Consider the following 15,937-nt stretch of genomic DNA (forward strand, 5'->3'; position numbering starts at 1 on the left):
CACACATTGCATGCATACGTGTGTATACACACACACACACACACCCCTCACTAGTATTCTACCAAACATCTTCCCAGAAATGCTGCCATGGTGTCTGAGTTCACGACCCCCCAAGGCAAGAAAGAGGAGAGGCCAACGTCTGATGGCCATACAGAGGAAGGCACCTCAGGGCGAGAAGAAGAAAGAGGAGGTCCCTTTACACAGACAGTTTTTGGGCACATGGTCAACTCAACCTATGGGTGGTCCCCAAGACGGGTTAAATCTGTCCATGGAGGTGTGCGTGTAACGAGGCCAAGACAAGGCAGGTCATAACAACAAGCAATCACAGCACTGGCACATGTAACTCAGAGAAAGGCGGAACTATAGCAAATTAATGAATGCAAGCTTTGGCTACCAGAGGTCACAGCTCCCGGGCACAAGCCACCGTGGCCAGGCAGAAAAGTGAGCTTGGACTTGTCCATGCTGCTCAGTCTTCAAGAGAATCCAAAAATCCGGATTTGTGTATAATTTGTAAATGTTGGCGACATGTTCCAAAAAAAAAATTTTTTTTAAACACTCTGTGGGCCAAACTAAATACTTCTGTGGGCAAAGAGTGACCTCTGAATTATACTCTTTGGCTATTTTGGTTGTGCAAACATTACTCTGCATTTAACGCAGCTGGGTCAGGCCTGAGAGCAGTGTGGTTTGCTGGAAGGATCGTGAAATTTACAGGCAGACAGACCTGGGTTTTTGAATCTTGGCCCTGCTGTTTGCTGGCTACGTGACCTTGGGCACATCACTTAAGGAGCTTGATCAAACCAACCTCATGCAGTTGTTGAGAATAAACAAGGGACCGCATTAAAGCCTCAAATGTGACCGGCTGTTCTGGGTCATTGCTTTACTTGATTTGTTTTAACTTTCCCTTGTAGAAATTATCTCAGCCTTGTCCATGGTCATCCTCAGAGGAGCCTCGTTGCAGGCTCAGACTCCCCAGTGTGGACAGCGAGGGAGTAGAAAGCTCACGCGTGGTCTCTGGAGCTGGACAATCTAAGTTCGAACCCCAGCGCCATAACTAATATGGTGTCACTAGGCAAGCTACTTAACCCTTGAAGTATCAGTTTCCTCATCAAGGAAAATGTGACAAATAAGGCCTACATCTTTGGGTGATTGAGACGTCAAGAACCTGATACATGGTCAGAGCACAATACAGATTAGGGCCCACCCCACCTCCCATCCACCATCCATCCATCCACCCACCCATCCACCCATCCATCCATCCACTGACTCGTTCACATAGTTATGAACAGGTGGGTGATAATCCAACAGTGGAGTTACAACAAGGCATGGCCCCTGTCCTTGTTCCCATGCAGCTGACGCTCCAGTAGGAGGTGGGTGAGGGACGTGAAGGCCTGGAGTGTGGAACAAGGGATTTGAGTTCCTGCTGGTCCTTCAGTAAGAGGAAGGCTCACCAGGCCATGGCTGTGCTTGCAAAGTCTGAGATTAGATAGGAGGTGGTGAGCTTCCCATTAGCGTGCAAGTGAATGAGGAGGGCGCGTTAGAGTCTGCTGTGGGCCCAGCCGTACATCTTTCATACACCCCTACTCTCGCTCTCACCAGCGGTGGGCAGGCTGCTCAGGGCCACTATCCCCCACCGGTCCCAGACTCCCAGGAGACTGGGAACAGCTTTCAGAAGCAAGGTTCCCAATCTTGACTGCAAACTGGATTCACCCGAGGAGCTCAAACCTGCAAAGGTCAAGGGCTCCTGGGTGGCTCAGTCAGTTAAGCATCCGACTCGTGATCTCAGCTCAGGTCTTGATCTCAGGGTCAAGTTGGGCTCTGCCGTGGGCATGAAGCCTACTTTAAAAAAAATACTAAGGCCCGGAAAATAACCATAAAAGTAGAGAGTCCCATCATCTCGGGCACAGGGCGGGGGTCAGAATTTTTGAAAGGTCCCCAGCTGGTGCCTCCGTGCAGCTGGTGGTGACAGCCACTGGGCCAAGGGCTCCCTGGCACCCGGCGCTGCCTTGTCCCTGCAAAGTTTCCCCACCCAAGGGCAGAGACCAGGTTTCAGCACGCCCCTTCCCCCCTCCACCATCATGCCCACACACGCGCACGCGTGCACACACGCGCGCACGCGTGCCCCCACCTTCCGGGTGCAAGGGCGCGGCCGGGGGTGACTCAGAGCAAAAGGATGAGTGATTCACCCAGGGCTTCCTCCGCTTCGCCTTGTTTTGGTTGGGTTTGTTGTTGTTGTTTTTCCCCATTTCCCCTCCTTTACCGGTGCCTGGTGGAAGGAAATGGGCTGTGGGGCTATCGCTCCCCTGGGTTGGAGGGGCAGCTCTATCATTTCACCAGCTGGGTGACCTTGAGCTAATGAATCACTTGACCTCCCCGTCTGCCAAACGGGGAGAATAAAACTCTCCTCGTGAAGTCCCCGGGAGAACTGAATGAGATAACACATCAGATGGTGCCTGGCACGAGATCAGATAGATGGTCAGCGAGCGGTAGCGCCTTTCCTTTCTGGGCCTCCTCCCTGCACGATCTCCTCCCAGGAAAAACAGCAGCCGCGCCAACATTCCCACAGGCTGAGGCTCTGCGTCTAGCCGGGCCGCCTTCGGCACGTGACTTCACGGAGACTCAGTTTTGCTAGATGTGAAAACGAAGGTGGCGGTGGGTGGTGTTTCCAGTCTCGGATGAAATCAGCAATGCCAGGAAGCCTGGCACCGAGCAGGTCAGGTGACCGCGGGCAGCGCTGGGAGATGCCAGGGCTATTATATCAGTGGCCACCTGCAGGCCAACCCCGGAGATGCTCTGTCAGACCGCGGATTTCAAACCAGCCCTCCTCGGGTGCGCGCTCTTGCTGCCTGGGAGCTCTCTGCCTGCACTTCCAGACGCTGTCCTCAAGGCGGGACGCGTCTGGGGTGGAAGGGGCGGGGGGGGGGGGGGGTGCAGCGCTGGCCAGGCCCAGCAGCCCCCGACCCCCGCTGCCGGGCCCTTGAACTTGCTTACTGCGATCTCCCGTCTCACGAAGAACCCTCGAGGCCACTCACCCCAAAGCCAGCTCCTCCGAGGACAGAGCACCTCTCCCCTTCCGGGGCTCAGGTCATAGAAGCAGGAGTCATTCCTGACTCTCCTCCGCTCCTCACATCCCATCGGCAGCTGTTCCTTCCAAGCACATCCAGAAGCTGAGCCCTCCTCCGGGGTGGTCCAAGCACAGCCACCGCTGGCCTGGATTGCTGGGGTGGCCTCCCCACACCGCCCTTCTGCCTGTTGTCTCTGCTCACCATCCAGCGCCGCGCGTGCTCTTGGGCGGCGTGATTCCTAGAGCTGAGTCACCAGTTACTTCTCGAATAGATCCCAGGTATCCAGGTGCTAACAGCTTTGCCTCTTCCTCTGAGCCTGCAGGGAAGCCCTCGCCCCCGTCCCGGGACTGCTCCCACCTGGCCCTTGACACCTGCAGCCCTTCCCCCGCCCGGCAGGCTCCTCCCCCGACACCTGTGCCGCCTACCGTCCTCACCTCCTTCTGTCTTTGCCGAAGCCGCATCACTTGGGTGAGGCTTGGCTGCCCACTTGAATCAGCCACTGCCCCCCATCCCCCAGCCGCCCCTCCTCTTCACTGTTCTCCCGGGCACTGGTGCCCATCAACACACCGTGTGATCCGTCTTTCCTGTGTCACCCCCCACTGTCATGTAAGCTCTATGGGGGCATGGTTTTGTCTGTTTTGGTCGCTGCTGAATCTCCAGTGCCTAGAACCTTCTATAAATATGCATTGAATGAGTGGAATCTTTGTTTCAAAGTGTTCTGATTGGCTCTACACTTGGCCCTCTCAGAACCATGACCCTAGAGGCATTTGTCAGTACTAGGCTCTGTGCCACATGCTGGGGGTGGGACCGGATGGGTCGCATAGGTTCTTGCGCCCGCCATGCTCTAGCTTCTCACCGGCTGCCAGCCTGGCCCCTGGGGGTCACTCAGCGGGTGATGGCTGAGCCGCACCCCACACTCCCACCCTGCGGTGGTCCTGCCTGCCCGCCCTCGCCCACTCGCGGTGCTCCCCGAGGGCTGGGACAGGTCCAGAGGCGGGAGGTGTCCACATGGGGGCGCCGAGCCCACTGGGCCTGACCCGAGCGGAGGCTGTGTGTGTTTGCAGAGGTGGTCGGCGTGGGCTGCGTCCTGGACGGGGTGCGCTACACCAACGGCCAGTCCTTCCAGCCCAACTGCAAGTACAACTGTACGTGTGTGGACGGCGCCGTGGGCTGCACACCCCTGTGCGTGCGCGCGCGCCCCCCGCGCCTCTGGTGCCGCCGCCCCCGGCGGGTGAGCGTGCCCGGCCGCTGCTGCCAGCAGTGGGTGTGCGACGACGGCGCCACGACGCCGCGCAAGACAGCGCAGCGCCACACAGGCGCCCTAGGTGGGTTCTGGGGAGAGGGGACTGGACGGGGGATGGGGGGGCGGGGCCCTGGCCACTGTCATTGGCACACGCGCTGAGTCCCAGTCCCAGAGCACCGCCCCACTAGCTGCGTGACCTCCGGGACCCTATTTCTCCATCTGTCCCATCTGTTTTATGGGGTCCTCGCAGCATAAAATGAGGCAGAGCTTTATAAAGAACAAAGCCAGATACACGGGAGTCATTGTTATCGTACTTAAGAGATTAGGTAGGGGAGTGGAGGTGCAGGAACGGTGTGTGTGCGCCCCCAGGAGGAGAAGCATGAACACAAGGTGCAAGGGAGGGAGAGGGGGTAGGTGGCTTCTGCCTCACTATGGAGGATAGGTGGACAGGTGAGCCAGAGGAAGCCCTGGAAAAGGAGGAGAGGGACGGGCCCACTTGTTTTAACACTGCTTCCTGGACTAGCCCCACGTCAGCCACTTCTCAGGTACCAGATCGATATTTGTCATACGGGTGGATGGGCAGATGAATGGATGGGCGGTTGGATGGATGGATGGGCATATGGATGGATGGATGGATGGGCGGATGGATGGATGGACAGATGGATGCACAGATGGATGGATGGATGGATGGATGGGCGGATGGATGGATGGATGGGCGGATGGATGGATGGACAGATGGATGCACAGATGGATGGATGGATGGATGGATGGATGGATGGGCGGATGGATGGATGGATGGATGGATGGATGGACAGATGGATGGATGGGCGGATGGATAGATGGATGGATGGACAGATGGATGGATGGGCGGATGGATAGATGGATGGATGGACAGATGGATGGATGGGCGGATGGATAGATGGATGGATGGATGGATGGATGGATGGATGGATGGATGGATAGATGGGCGGATGGATGGATGGATGGAAGGATGGGTGGATGGATGGATGGGCAGATGGATGGATGGGCAGATGGATGGATGGGTAGATGGATAGATGGATAGATTGGTGGAAGGATGGACGGATGGATGGATGGGCAGATGGATGGGTGGGCAGATGGATGGATGGATGGGCCAGTGAGGATCTGAGCGAGGGCAGTTGGGGTGGAGATTTCAAGGAAGGTACTGATGTGAGAGGCACTACATGAGGAGTAGGACCGGGGTCATAGCATCAATCCACTGCAGAGAGAGCTCTGGAAGCCATGCACCTGGGGCTGCCGATGGCGAGTACGATGGTCCAGGGATGATATGTAGAGTGAGACAGAGGTCTGGGAGGGCTGACATTTGAGGGGGGATAGGGACAGAGTGTGGGGAATAGAAGAGGAAAACCAGGAGCAGCTGATGACATGGAAGACAGCAGATGAGGATATTTCTAGAAGGAAAGTATCTGCCAGACAAGTGGACATGAAAGAGTGAAGAGATGCCAATAGAGTCTGGGGTTTCAAGGGTACTGATGGTTTCCTAACAATTGTAAGTGCCTGAGATTGTTCAGGGAGACTGTGTAGAGCAAGGTTTCTCAACCCTGGTACAGACAACATCCCAGACCAGAGAAGACTCTGTGGGGAGGGCTGCCTTGTGCATTGTGGGGTGTCTACCAGCACCCCCGGCCTCTCCCTACTAGATGTCTGCAGCACCTGCCTCTCAGGGAGTAACAACCAAAAATACCTGCAGACATTGCCATTGGACACTGGGGGACAAAATCGCCCAGGTGGAGAACCATAGGTGTGGCCCCGGAAACACCACCATTCAAGGCCAGGGAGAGAAAAAGCTGAGACAGGCGAATCCAAGAGGCAGGACAGAAACAGGAGAAAGAGGTTTTGCAGAACTAGGTGAAGAAGATGTTTCAGAGAACAAACTGGAAAGCAGGAAAGTGGGGGGGGGAGTGCCAGGGGACCAGCCCAGAAAATAGAGACGTCCCCCCAGGCTGTGTGCCCTCAGCGGGTGCCACCCTCCAGTGGTCCTGCCCCTCCCCGCAGTTCCGGGGGACAGAGCCTCTCCGGAGGGGCCTGGGCTGGCCGTGCTCTGTTCCTAGCAGGCCCAAGGCAATCGTCCCACCGCGGCCCCCAACCGGCAGAGCCACACAAGGGTCACAGGGGGAGGGGCACTGGCTGGCTGCCCATTGTACGTGGCCCAGTGACCCCGTTCTGACCCAGGACGAGCAGAGCCCCTGCCTGCCAGTGGGCGACCCAGAAACCAAAGCCCTTTTATCCTCCTAGGCAAATCCGTCCCTCCGCCTCCCTCCTCCGTGCTCCCACCCCCAGCTCATCCCAGCCCTCCTGTCCTCTGTCCTTAGTTGCCTCTTCTTGTTTCTTCTGCCTCTCAAAGCTCCCCCTTCACTCATCCCTTCCTGCCTTCACCCATCCCGTTCCCTGCACACCTGTTCACTTGGACGGGCTGAGTGTCCGGCCCTGACCCCTCTCCATTTTTTTATCACTCTTCTCCCCCCTCCTTCCCGTCCTCCCCACTGCAAACCAGCCTCCCTCCCCCGCCTTCCTTCTCTCCCCCTCCCCCGCTCCCCTGCCCTACCATCTGTCTTTCCTCCTCTCCCCCCTCTGCCCGGTCCTTTCTCTGTCTTCCTGCCTGTGGGCACGTGTGTTAGGGCGGGACTGGCTTCCTCTTTGAGGCTTCTCTTGTATATCTTGTTCCGTCTTTCTGTGGCACCTCTCTTTTGTCCTGCTGGCTTTTTCCTTGCCTCCCCCTCTAGCTTAGCCCATTTTTCCATTACTCAGAGAGTAAGTGAGCACTCACCATGTTCTAGATGCTGGGATGCACACATGGATAGAACCATCCGAGACTTGGTGTTTAGTTGACAGTCAAGAAACCACGTAAGCTCGTGTTTACTGAGAGTCTACTAAGGGCCAGAGACAGCTTGTGGCTTTCATAGGCGCGGACCCATCTTTTCTGTCCACAGCCCTGGGAGGGAAATGCTAGCGTCAACCCCTCTTTGCAAGTGGGGAGCCTGAGGCATGGAGGTGGGGTTAGCTTCTCGAAAGCTGCCCGACTGCTAAGTGGCCATGCTCACAGTTGAAGCCAGGCAATTTGGCTCTGAAGCCTGTGTGTCTCTTTAACCACTGTGCCCTCAGCATCACCCAGATTAGCTATTAGGCTCTAGGGGATAGACACTCCCTCTGACTTTCTCCAAATAAACTTGATCTCTGCAGGGGCAGGGATAGCACCTTGCAGGTGCCTGATATGCACTCAGTAAACAGGCCCTTTCCTTGGAAGGCAGGTGTTCTGTTCCAACGAGGACACCGAGGCCCGGAGTGAGTTACCCAGAACCCTACAGCTTGGAGGTGGTCACGCAGGATTTGCACTCTGGTCCACCTGTCTCTAAAGATGATCTTTCTTCCAGAGAAGCAGAGGAGCCCAGAGCAGATCCTCCTCTCCCTGGGGCGGGGTTAGGAGTTAACTTGCCCTTTCAGGAGTGGGGGGAGATAGCCCACCTCTTTCCTCTTGAAGCTTCAGGGTCCCGGACCCTGTGGGCGCTGAGGGTGGGGCGGAGTGGCTGATGGCGTCTGGCGACTCACAGGGAGTCCGGTCCCTATATCCACAGCGGCCACGGGTGAGGTGGAGCCGTGGCACAGGAACTGCATAGCCTACACGAGCCCCTGGAGTCCTTGTTCCACCAGCTGCGGCCTGGGGGTCTCCACTCGTATCTCCAACGTCAACACCCGGTGCTGGCCTGAGCAGGAAAGCCGCCTCTGCACCCTGCGACCCTGCGACGTGGACATCCGTCCACACATCAAGGTGAGTCCACCCTCCAGGGCGGGGTAGGCATCTTACAAGCCCAGCTTAAAGCCTGGCGCCTGCACTTCCTCGAGGGGGCCGTTTGGAAAATGGGAAGAGTTAAGCCCCCTTCGGAAGAGTTACACGGGATAATGTGTATCAGCGGGCTTTCAGTCAACGGAAGCATTGCGGTGACCATATTCTCAGAGTCAGGGTCACTCTGGAGAGAACTCAGAGGCCCTTGGAAGTGCTTTCCTGTGGAGATGCTCAGGGACCCTCACTGACTGCCACTCACCCTGTGGTCCTGTCCCAGCCCACACCCAAGTGCACGGACATGACAGTCACACTGGGCAGTAGGAGAGCTCTAAAGAGGGCTCAGGACAGCTGGAGTCAGGAGTCAAATGCCCATTTGCTGCTGACTGCACATGACTGTGGCCAATCTCTGCATCTCTGAGCCGCAGGCTCCTCGTCGGGAAGACTTGGGGTTGGTCTGACATCTCTTCCGGCGTTGAGAGGCTAAGATAATTAAAGGATGAGGATAGAGTGGGCCACGGTAGTTAGAAATGGGTCTGATTTATCTAACTCAAGGTGTCCTCACTTCTGTCTTGGGACTCCCATGCCTTGGTGCCACATAAAAAGAAAAGAAAAGGAAAAGGAAAGGAAAGGAAAACTCAGCACTGACTCCATTTTTGGAGCACTGATGGCATCTTGGGGCTGACGAAGAGAGGACTGCCCAGGGGACAAGAGAGCTCCACTTCCCACGAGTCCTTCTTACTCCCTGTCCCCCACCCCGACTCCATTATCTCTGTGCCAGCCAACTGGATCTTTCCACCCCCTCCTTCTCCTTCTTCTTCCCTTCTCTCTTCTGCTCCCTCTCTGATCAGTTACCTCTGCCACGCTGGCCTCCATATTCTTGGTGCCTGGTGCAGAGTAGGTACTCAGCAGATGTGGTTTAACTGAGAGCGTGAATGGAAGAGTTGTGAGCTGCAGGAAAGATGGGAACAAAGGCCCCAAGTTGGGTGAAGGCACCGTGCCTTTGAGGTAGAGGCGGGTCTACCATAAAGCCAACTCAAGTCCTTGCTGTTGCCTCTTGCTTCCCACCCAATTTGGGTTTTGTAATTATGAACCCAAGATGGCTCCTCGATCTGTATAAGCGTCAAGCCCTGCGTAGCCTGGACCTGCTCTACTCCCGGTTCTGGCGTGGTGCCGGCACGTGGGAGAGCCATTCGTTCAATGAATTTAGTGAGTGCCTACTGGGTACCGGGCGCGGAATTAGATTGTAGAGTCACAGTAAGGGCCCTGCTCTCAAGTGGCCCACTGCCCAGTGGGGAGATGGAGCTAGTTTTCCGGAATACACTCTGGTTGAGCAAGCTGCATGAGGAGGATGTGTGTGAGAGTCTGTGGGGAGAGGAGGAAGAACAGGTTAGGGGAAAGGGCAGCTCCCCGATCATGGAACCCCGTGATGGTTCTAGCACTCAGCAGCTGGGACACTTGGTAGACCGAGGGAGCTACGCAGGCATCCTGCGTTGGCAAAACCGTGAGAGAGTCCTGGGCGTGGGCAAGGCAGAAAGGTAGGAAAGAAGACCTTATAGGTTGCAAGGAGGAACCATGCATGCCAGGCAGGGCCCGGGGAGGCCTTCAGTTGCTTCTGCATAATATGTCTGGGTCTCGCCGTGTTTGGGGAGGTCCAACCTCGCTTGAAGATGCTGCAGACCTGAAAGAAAAGTGGAGGGTTCCTGCGTGGTGAGTGCGAAGGGAGAAATGAGGGCTTGGAGGGAGGACGGTGACTGTTCATCCTCTGAGCACCCCAACTGAAACCTCCTTTTCTGCAGGAAGGGAAGAAGTGTTTGGCCGTGTACCAGCCCGCGGCATCCATGAACTTCACCCTCGCCGGCTGCACCAGCACGCGTCCCTACCGGCCAAAGTACTGTGGGGTGTGCACAGACAGCAGGTGCTGCATACCCTACAAGTCCAAGACCATCGACGTCTCCTTCCGATGTCCCGACGGGCCTGGCTTCTCCCGCCAGGTCCTATGGATCAACGCTTGCTTCTGCAACCTGAGTTGTAGGAATCCCAACGATATCTTTGCCGACTTAGAATCCTACCCTGACTTCCCAGAAATTGCCAATTAGACGGGTACAAAACACGGGGCTCGGGCGTGGCCCAGGGTGTGCAAAGCGGCCAGCCCTCCGAGGCCCCCAGTTGAGCCTTCTTCGTCCACTTCCCGCTGACTTCTAACTATCCTGATCCAGACCGTCAGCCCCCTGTCCTGTTTCCAACCACCCGAACGACCCATTCCGCTGCTGCTCGGGCCCAGACTCTGACTTCTCTCCTTGGCCGTGTTCTGCATACGCTCCAGACAAAGTGCCTGTCTCCAGCTCTTCTGGACAAAACCCAAGCCTGTCCAAGTCACTGGAAGTCCTGCTGGATCTTACCTGAGTTCCAAGGAACAGAATCAGCTAGGCATTTCACATCGCTCCTTCCCTTTCTAGATGCCAAACCACAAGACTCTTGGGGTCCGTTCAGAAGCACAGATGGGATCTAGGGCAATGGAACAGTCTATTATGTGGGTCCTGCCACGTGGACGCTGATAGACAGTTCTGACCGTAGCACACCCAAGTGTCTCTGATTCCGAAGATTTGGGCTAAGTCTCTCGTCATCCCTGCACGGTAAAGGGTCCACACTGGTTCGTTTTGGTCAGAAATGCAATTTGATGACTTTCATTCTTATTCACGGGAAAAGTCTCCAGTCAATACTCTAGGGTCAGAACAGGGTCGGCCAATTTTCAGAAGTGACGGACCCTGGCGTGAATCTGCTGCTCACCAGCAGGACACCGGGCAGCTGGCCAGCTCTTCTGGGCATCCAGACCCTCTCCCTGCTTGGGGGCTCCTGGGAGTTGGGGGAGCCCTTAGGATGGCCCCTCTGACCCCTGAGAGTGGCATCCCGGGACGTTGCTCTGCTCTTACGGGGCCTTGGGAGACCCCGCTGAAGTCCGGGCCGGACCCGCCTAAAGTAACGGAGACAGCTACAGGCTGTATGTGGCTCAAACCACGAAGCGGATCCACTCTGCATCAGTCTGGGGCACAGGGACACCGCTCTTTCTGCTGCAGTGACCCTTCTCACAGACTTCGGGTCTGCTGACCCAAACCCCCAGTCCTGGTGTGAAGACGGGTTTACCAGTTGTCTAGAAACGGAAATCTATTTAACAGGGACTAAATGCCAAAGTGGGTTGAAGCTTAAAAGGAACAGAAGGTTGTTATGAATGGAAATGAGACTATTATTTATCTTGTTAGCAGAATATAAATATTTACTGTCACAATTCTTTTATTTACTACCTTCTGTTTGCCGGATATTGTTCCCAGTGCTCTGCATGCATCAGCTCGTGGGGAGACTTGGCAATCGTGTTGGAAGGGCCTATTATTCTTTCTGTTCTTACAAATGTGAAATAGCAGCTCAGCAAGGTACGGAGCCTTGACCGAAGTCAGCCGGCGGGTACGTGGGGAAGTCAGGATTCAAATCCAAGTCGGATTGACTTCACGACCTGTGTCTCTGCCCTTACTTTTTTAGAGCTCCCAAGCGGGTCGAGCAGGAAAACGTGTCAGAGTAACCGACTTCCTGCCCTTGTTTTTTTCACTCTTTTTACTGCCTCTCTAGCTCCTTTCCCAAGAGAAGTGTATCTCGCTTTCAGGTAATGTAGGTGCCTGAGCATCCAAAAAAAAAAAAAAAAAAAATACGGGATGGACAAAACTCCATGAATCGGTCCTCCCCTCCTTCAGATCAGGAGCCAGCCTTCATCATGAATTTAAGAGATGGTTTTGTTTATCCAATGCTTCGGATGAGAGATGTGCGGGTTATTCCTGAGGGAATTCGGTGTTGGTGGGCCGGGGGTTCTGAAATAGGAAAAAAGGACTAGAAATATGCCTTCCTGACCATGACCTCCCCCACGCCTGGTCCATACAAGGCATACAGTGGTCCTCAATATATATCTGTGGAATAAAAGACACCATGTATGTGTTCCTACTTTCACTCAGAGGCTCTCTTCTTCCAAAGGTACAGATCTTATCAGCCAAATCTTATTTGAAGTGCCCTAGGAAGGAGACGCTGGATATTTAAACAAATGTCTTTTTTTGTTGAAAAAGACATTTTGTGTGAAGAGCATTTACCCCAAGAATAAGCTCTTCTCTAAGCCTGTGTGGATCTACGTTGGATTTTCTCAGAGTGAAATTACCTGACGTCTACAAATCACAAGGACCGGATGACGGCTAACCGCGTTTGAAATTGAGCAGAAATCCAAGAGCTAGGTTCTTCCTGACTCTGCATCCCAGTTTGGAAAAATGAGCATAGCTTCCAAGATCCTAGGAAACCTGGATGGAGGAATCCGGGAGTGCCCTGGGGCCGAGTGGGCTGGGGTAACTCCAGTTACATTGGTTTTGAGAAACGGACGTGTCCTAGGCAGGCCCCCCTGGGAAAAGTGTCAGCTCCATGTTCTGAAGTCATGGGGAAGGAGATTTGGGACCAACGCAAGGAAAACCTTTCTAGCAGTCAGATTCGCTCGGCAGTGGTGTGACCGACCTCAATAAAAGTTAGGAATATTAGTCACAAAGAAAAAAATGCCCCTTTTTTGAAGGCCTCCTTGGTGCCACCCACTTTGCTTAAATTATCTTACTAACATTCACGACGTTTGGAAGGAAGCTTCTCGTCCCCGTTTCTATGCATGGAAAGTTTGAGACTCAAAGAGGCTGACAAATCAGCCAAAACAAATTGGAGCCCAAATTCCAGCTTATTCCCCTCGGCCTGGCTCTTGGGGAAGCCTCCAGCAAGAGCACGAATGACCCCCAGAAGAGCGTCTCATTGGCAAGGCCATCCAGTAGACAAGACAGATGGTGTCTCCAGTCCTTTGTCACTCCGTGTTCTGGGCTAAGGGGAAGGTACATGAAGGATTTGTTAGCCTTTGGTGAAAAAATTCACATTAGCGCCTCAAGTGAATTTCTCTGGTGTGCTTAGGTGGGGAGAGAGGAAACCTGTATTCTCAAACCACCACTTCTTGCTAAACCTTATTGTCAACACTTGGCGAGCACTTACTGAGTGCCAGGCCTGGGCCAGGTGCTTTCCTGCTATATCTTTCTTAGTCCTCATAGCAAACCTATGAGACTTGGCGTTATAATCGTTTTCCGCGTCAGAGAGAAGATGCTGGGGCTCATAGATGTTACGTCCTCTGCTCAGTGTCTTACTAGCTAGGGAACTGCAGACCGGGATTGCCAACCCAGGTCAGTCGGACCCCTGAGCCATCTCTCCTGACCCCAAGCCCGGTGCGCATGCCCCCGAGATCAAAAGGTACCAAGAGGTGCTTTACTGACAACAGGGCCGTGTCTGGACAATGTTAATTTCAAGGTGATTCAGAGAGGGAGTCAAGCAAGTAGGTTTGAATGATACAGTTGTCTATAATCTCATTAACATTGTGCTGTGTGTACATAGAGATCATGGGGAAGCAACGAAACCCCTGACTATTCTATTGAATTAAGTCACTGCTTTTTGAAGACTTATCTTGCTGTAAAGCAACTCCAATAATAAGCCTGCACAGCTTGGGACTCACGAATGGTCAGAATGGTCAACTGTGTATCTGTGCACATATACGTGTGTGTGTGTGTGTGTGTGTGTGTGTTTATATCTATTTTCAAACTGTGACTTCATATTTAAGTATTCCTACCGCCATTTTTGCAAGTGACTAAGAAATACAAATGAAGGAACGTTTTGGAATTTCCCCACAGAGGAAAAAAAGAGCACTTGGGCGATCTGTCATGTTTTACAACATTCCTCATTCTTCTCATGATTTGTGTAATGTGGAACATGTTCGTTCAGTGTGAAGGATTTTCGGTGCGCAAATTCCCCGTTTATGCTTCTGTCCTTACGGCAATAAATCATCAGCAAAATGACTTACCAGATCTTCTTGTGTGTGTAGTTATCATGCGTCGCGATGGAACATCGAGTTCATTCCACAGACGTGCAGATGGTGGAGACTGGGTCCCAGATATTTTACATACGGTCATAAAAACAGCTAGAAATTTGGAGACGGGCTTAGAAGTATGAATTCTGAAATTCACAAAAGACCAGCACTACAAGTATGTCCACGCTGGAAGGTAGCTCCGGAAGTTTTACTGTTCATTCATTCATTCATTCATTCGTTCACTCACGCACTCACTCACTCACTCAATGCCTTTCTACATCTCCAGCTAGCACCTTGAGCGCAGGGACTATGACGGCATCCTCTGGGCCTAGCACGGGGTGTGGCACACGGCAGGGGCTGGGGAAGTCGGGGTTGGAGAATCGGGTGTACAGAGATGGAGATTGCCAGCTGCCTTAGGAACCAGCGAGAGTAAAGAGGAGTGTGGGGGAGGTTGCACGGTGAAATGGAAACCGCTCTGGGGGCGCCCGGGTGGCTCAGTCGGTTGAGCGTTCGACTTCGGCTCAGGTCGTGATCTCGCGGTTCGTGAGTTCGAGCCCCACTCTGCTGACAGCTCGGAGTCTGGAGCCTGCTTCAGATTCTGTCTCTCTCTCTCTCTCTCTCTCTCTGTTCTTCCCCCCACTCGCACTCTGTCTGTCTCTCTCTCTCAAAAATAAAGGTTAAAAACTTAGGAAAAAAAAAAAAAGGAAACCGCTCTGACTTCGGGGCTCGAGTGGATCTTTGCACACGTCAGTCTTTCCTGGAACTCCTCACTTAATCCATCTGCACCTCCGTCTCCTCAGCTCTGAGATGCAGAAAATGATGGGATGGGACCCGCCTTTGTGGCGGCGATGTTGTGGTGTGGAAAACGCAAACGGCATTCGGGGTTCCAGGACCGAGCTTGGTGCATGGTAAGCACTTAACGAAACCAGGTATTATTGGCAGATTTTCAGTTTCTTCAGGAACGGGGGGATAACCAGCAAAACGACAGCAAAAATTGGAGTCAGGGTGTGTGCCTGTATGCTTTTACTCATTTAGATGGTTATTTCAGAGTAACAAATATAGAGAAAAAGTGTCACCAATGTTTGATTGAACGCTTTTTTATTTTAATCCTACGCTGCGCGATCCCCTAACTTTTCTTTTTATGTCTTCAATGTGTGCTATAATTTGATTAAACACCCTGCTTTTTAAAAAAATTTTCCTAACGTTTATTTATTATTGAGACTCAGAGAGACACAGAGTGTGAGCAGGGGAGGGGCAGAGAGAGGGGGAGACACAGAATCCGAAGCAGGGTCCAGGCCTCGAGCTGTCAGCCCAGAGCCCGACGCGGGGCTCGAACTCACAAACCGTGAGATCACGACCTGAGCCGAAGTCGGCCGCTTAACCCACTGAGCCACCCAGGCGCCCCTACACACCCTGCTTTTTTAAGGCAGGAAAGGTGCCATACTTTTCTGTCTCCCAAACCCGGGGCACTACATAGTACCTGCATAGCCACGTGAACAGATGTGCCTATGGCCGAGTACATGGGGTGAAAGACACGTTTGATGCCTTCTGGGGAAATCCCCCTCGTTCACTAACCCCGAAACACATCATGCTATTATAATAAAGTCAGGGAAAGAATCAATGCCAAGAAAAGGATAATGGCCACGTGAATCCTTTCCCAGAACACTTCTATCCTGACGCATACCTTTTTCAAAATTGGAAGTTAGATCATAGAGTCCTATAGATGCCCCAGATTAAGAGAAATGTGTAGATTAGGGGAGACATTTCTGATGATATCAGGTGGGTGAAATTTCACGAAATGGGATTGGGGGGAAAACGGCCAGAGCACTTTATTGTGAAGGTTTAAAAAAAAAAAAAAAAAAAAAGCATGTGGCCGAGATCCCAGTGCTCTCGATCCCCTCCCT

At 53.5% G+C, this 15,937-nt stretch overlaps 1 protein-coding gene across 1 annotated transcript in view; it reads left to right on the top strand.

Annotated features, from left to right (window-relative positions):
* CCN4 (cellular communication network factor 4) overlaps positions 1-14,022 on the top strand; it is a 34,067-nt gene extending 20,045 nt beyond the window's left edge. Inside the window, exons 3-5 of the mRNA XM_043601825.1 lie at positions 4,127-4,387; positions 7,917-8,110; positions 9,922-14,022. Coding sequence (XP_043457760.1) covers positions 4,127-4,387; positions 7,917-8,110; positions 9,922-10,221 — 755 coding nt within the window. The 3' untranslated portion in view covers positions 10,222-14,022. The remainder of the gene's footprint in view (positions 1-4,126; positions 4,388-7,916; positions 8,111-9,921) is intronic.
* The last annotated feature ends 1,915 nt before the right edge of the window (positions 14,023-15,937 follow it).

The sequence above is a fragment of the Prionailurus bengalensis genome, chromosome F2 (assembly GCF_016509475.1).
Source record: "Prionailurus bengalensis isolate Pbe53 chromosome F2, Fcat_Pben_1.1_paternal_pri, whole genome shotgun sequence".
In the NCBI taxonomy this organism is placed as follows: Eukaryota; Metazoa; Chordata; class Mammalia; order Carnivora; family Felidae; genus Prionailurus; species Prionailurus bengalensis.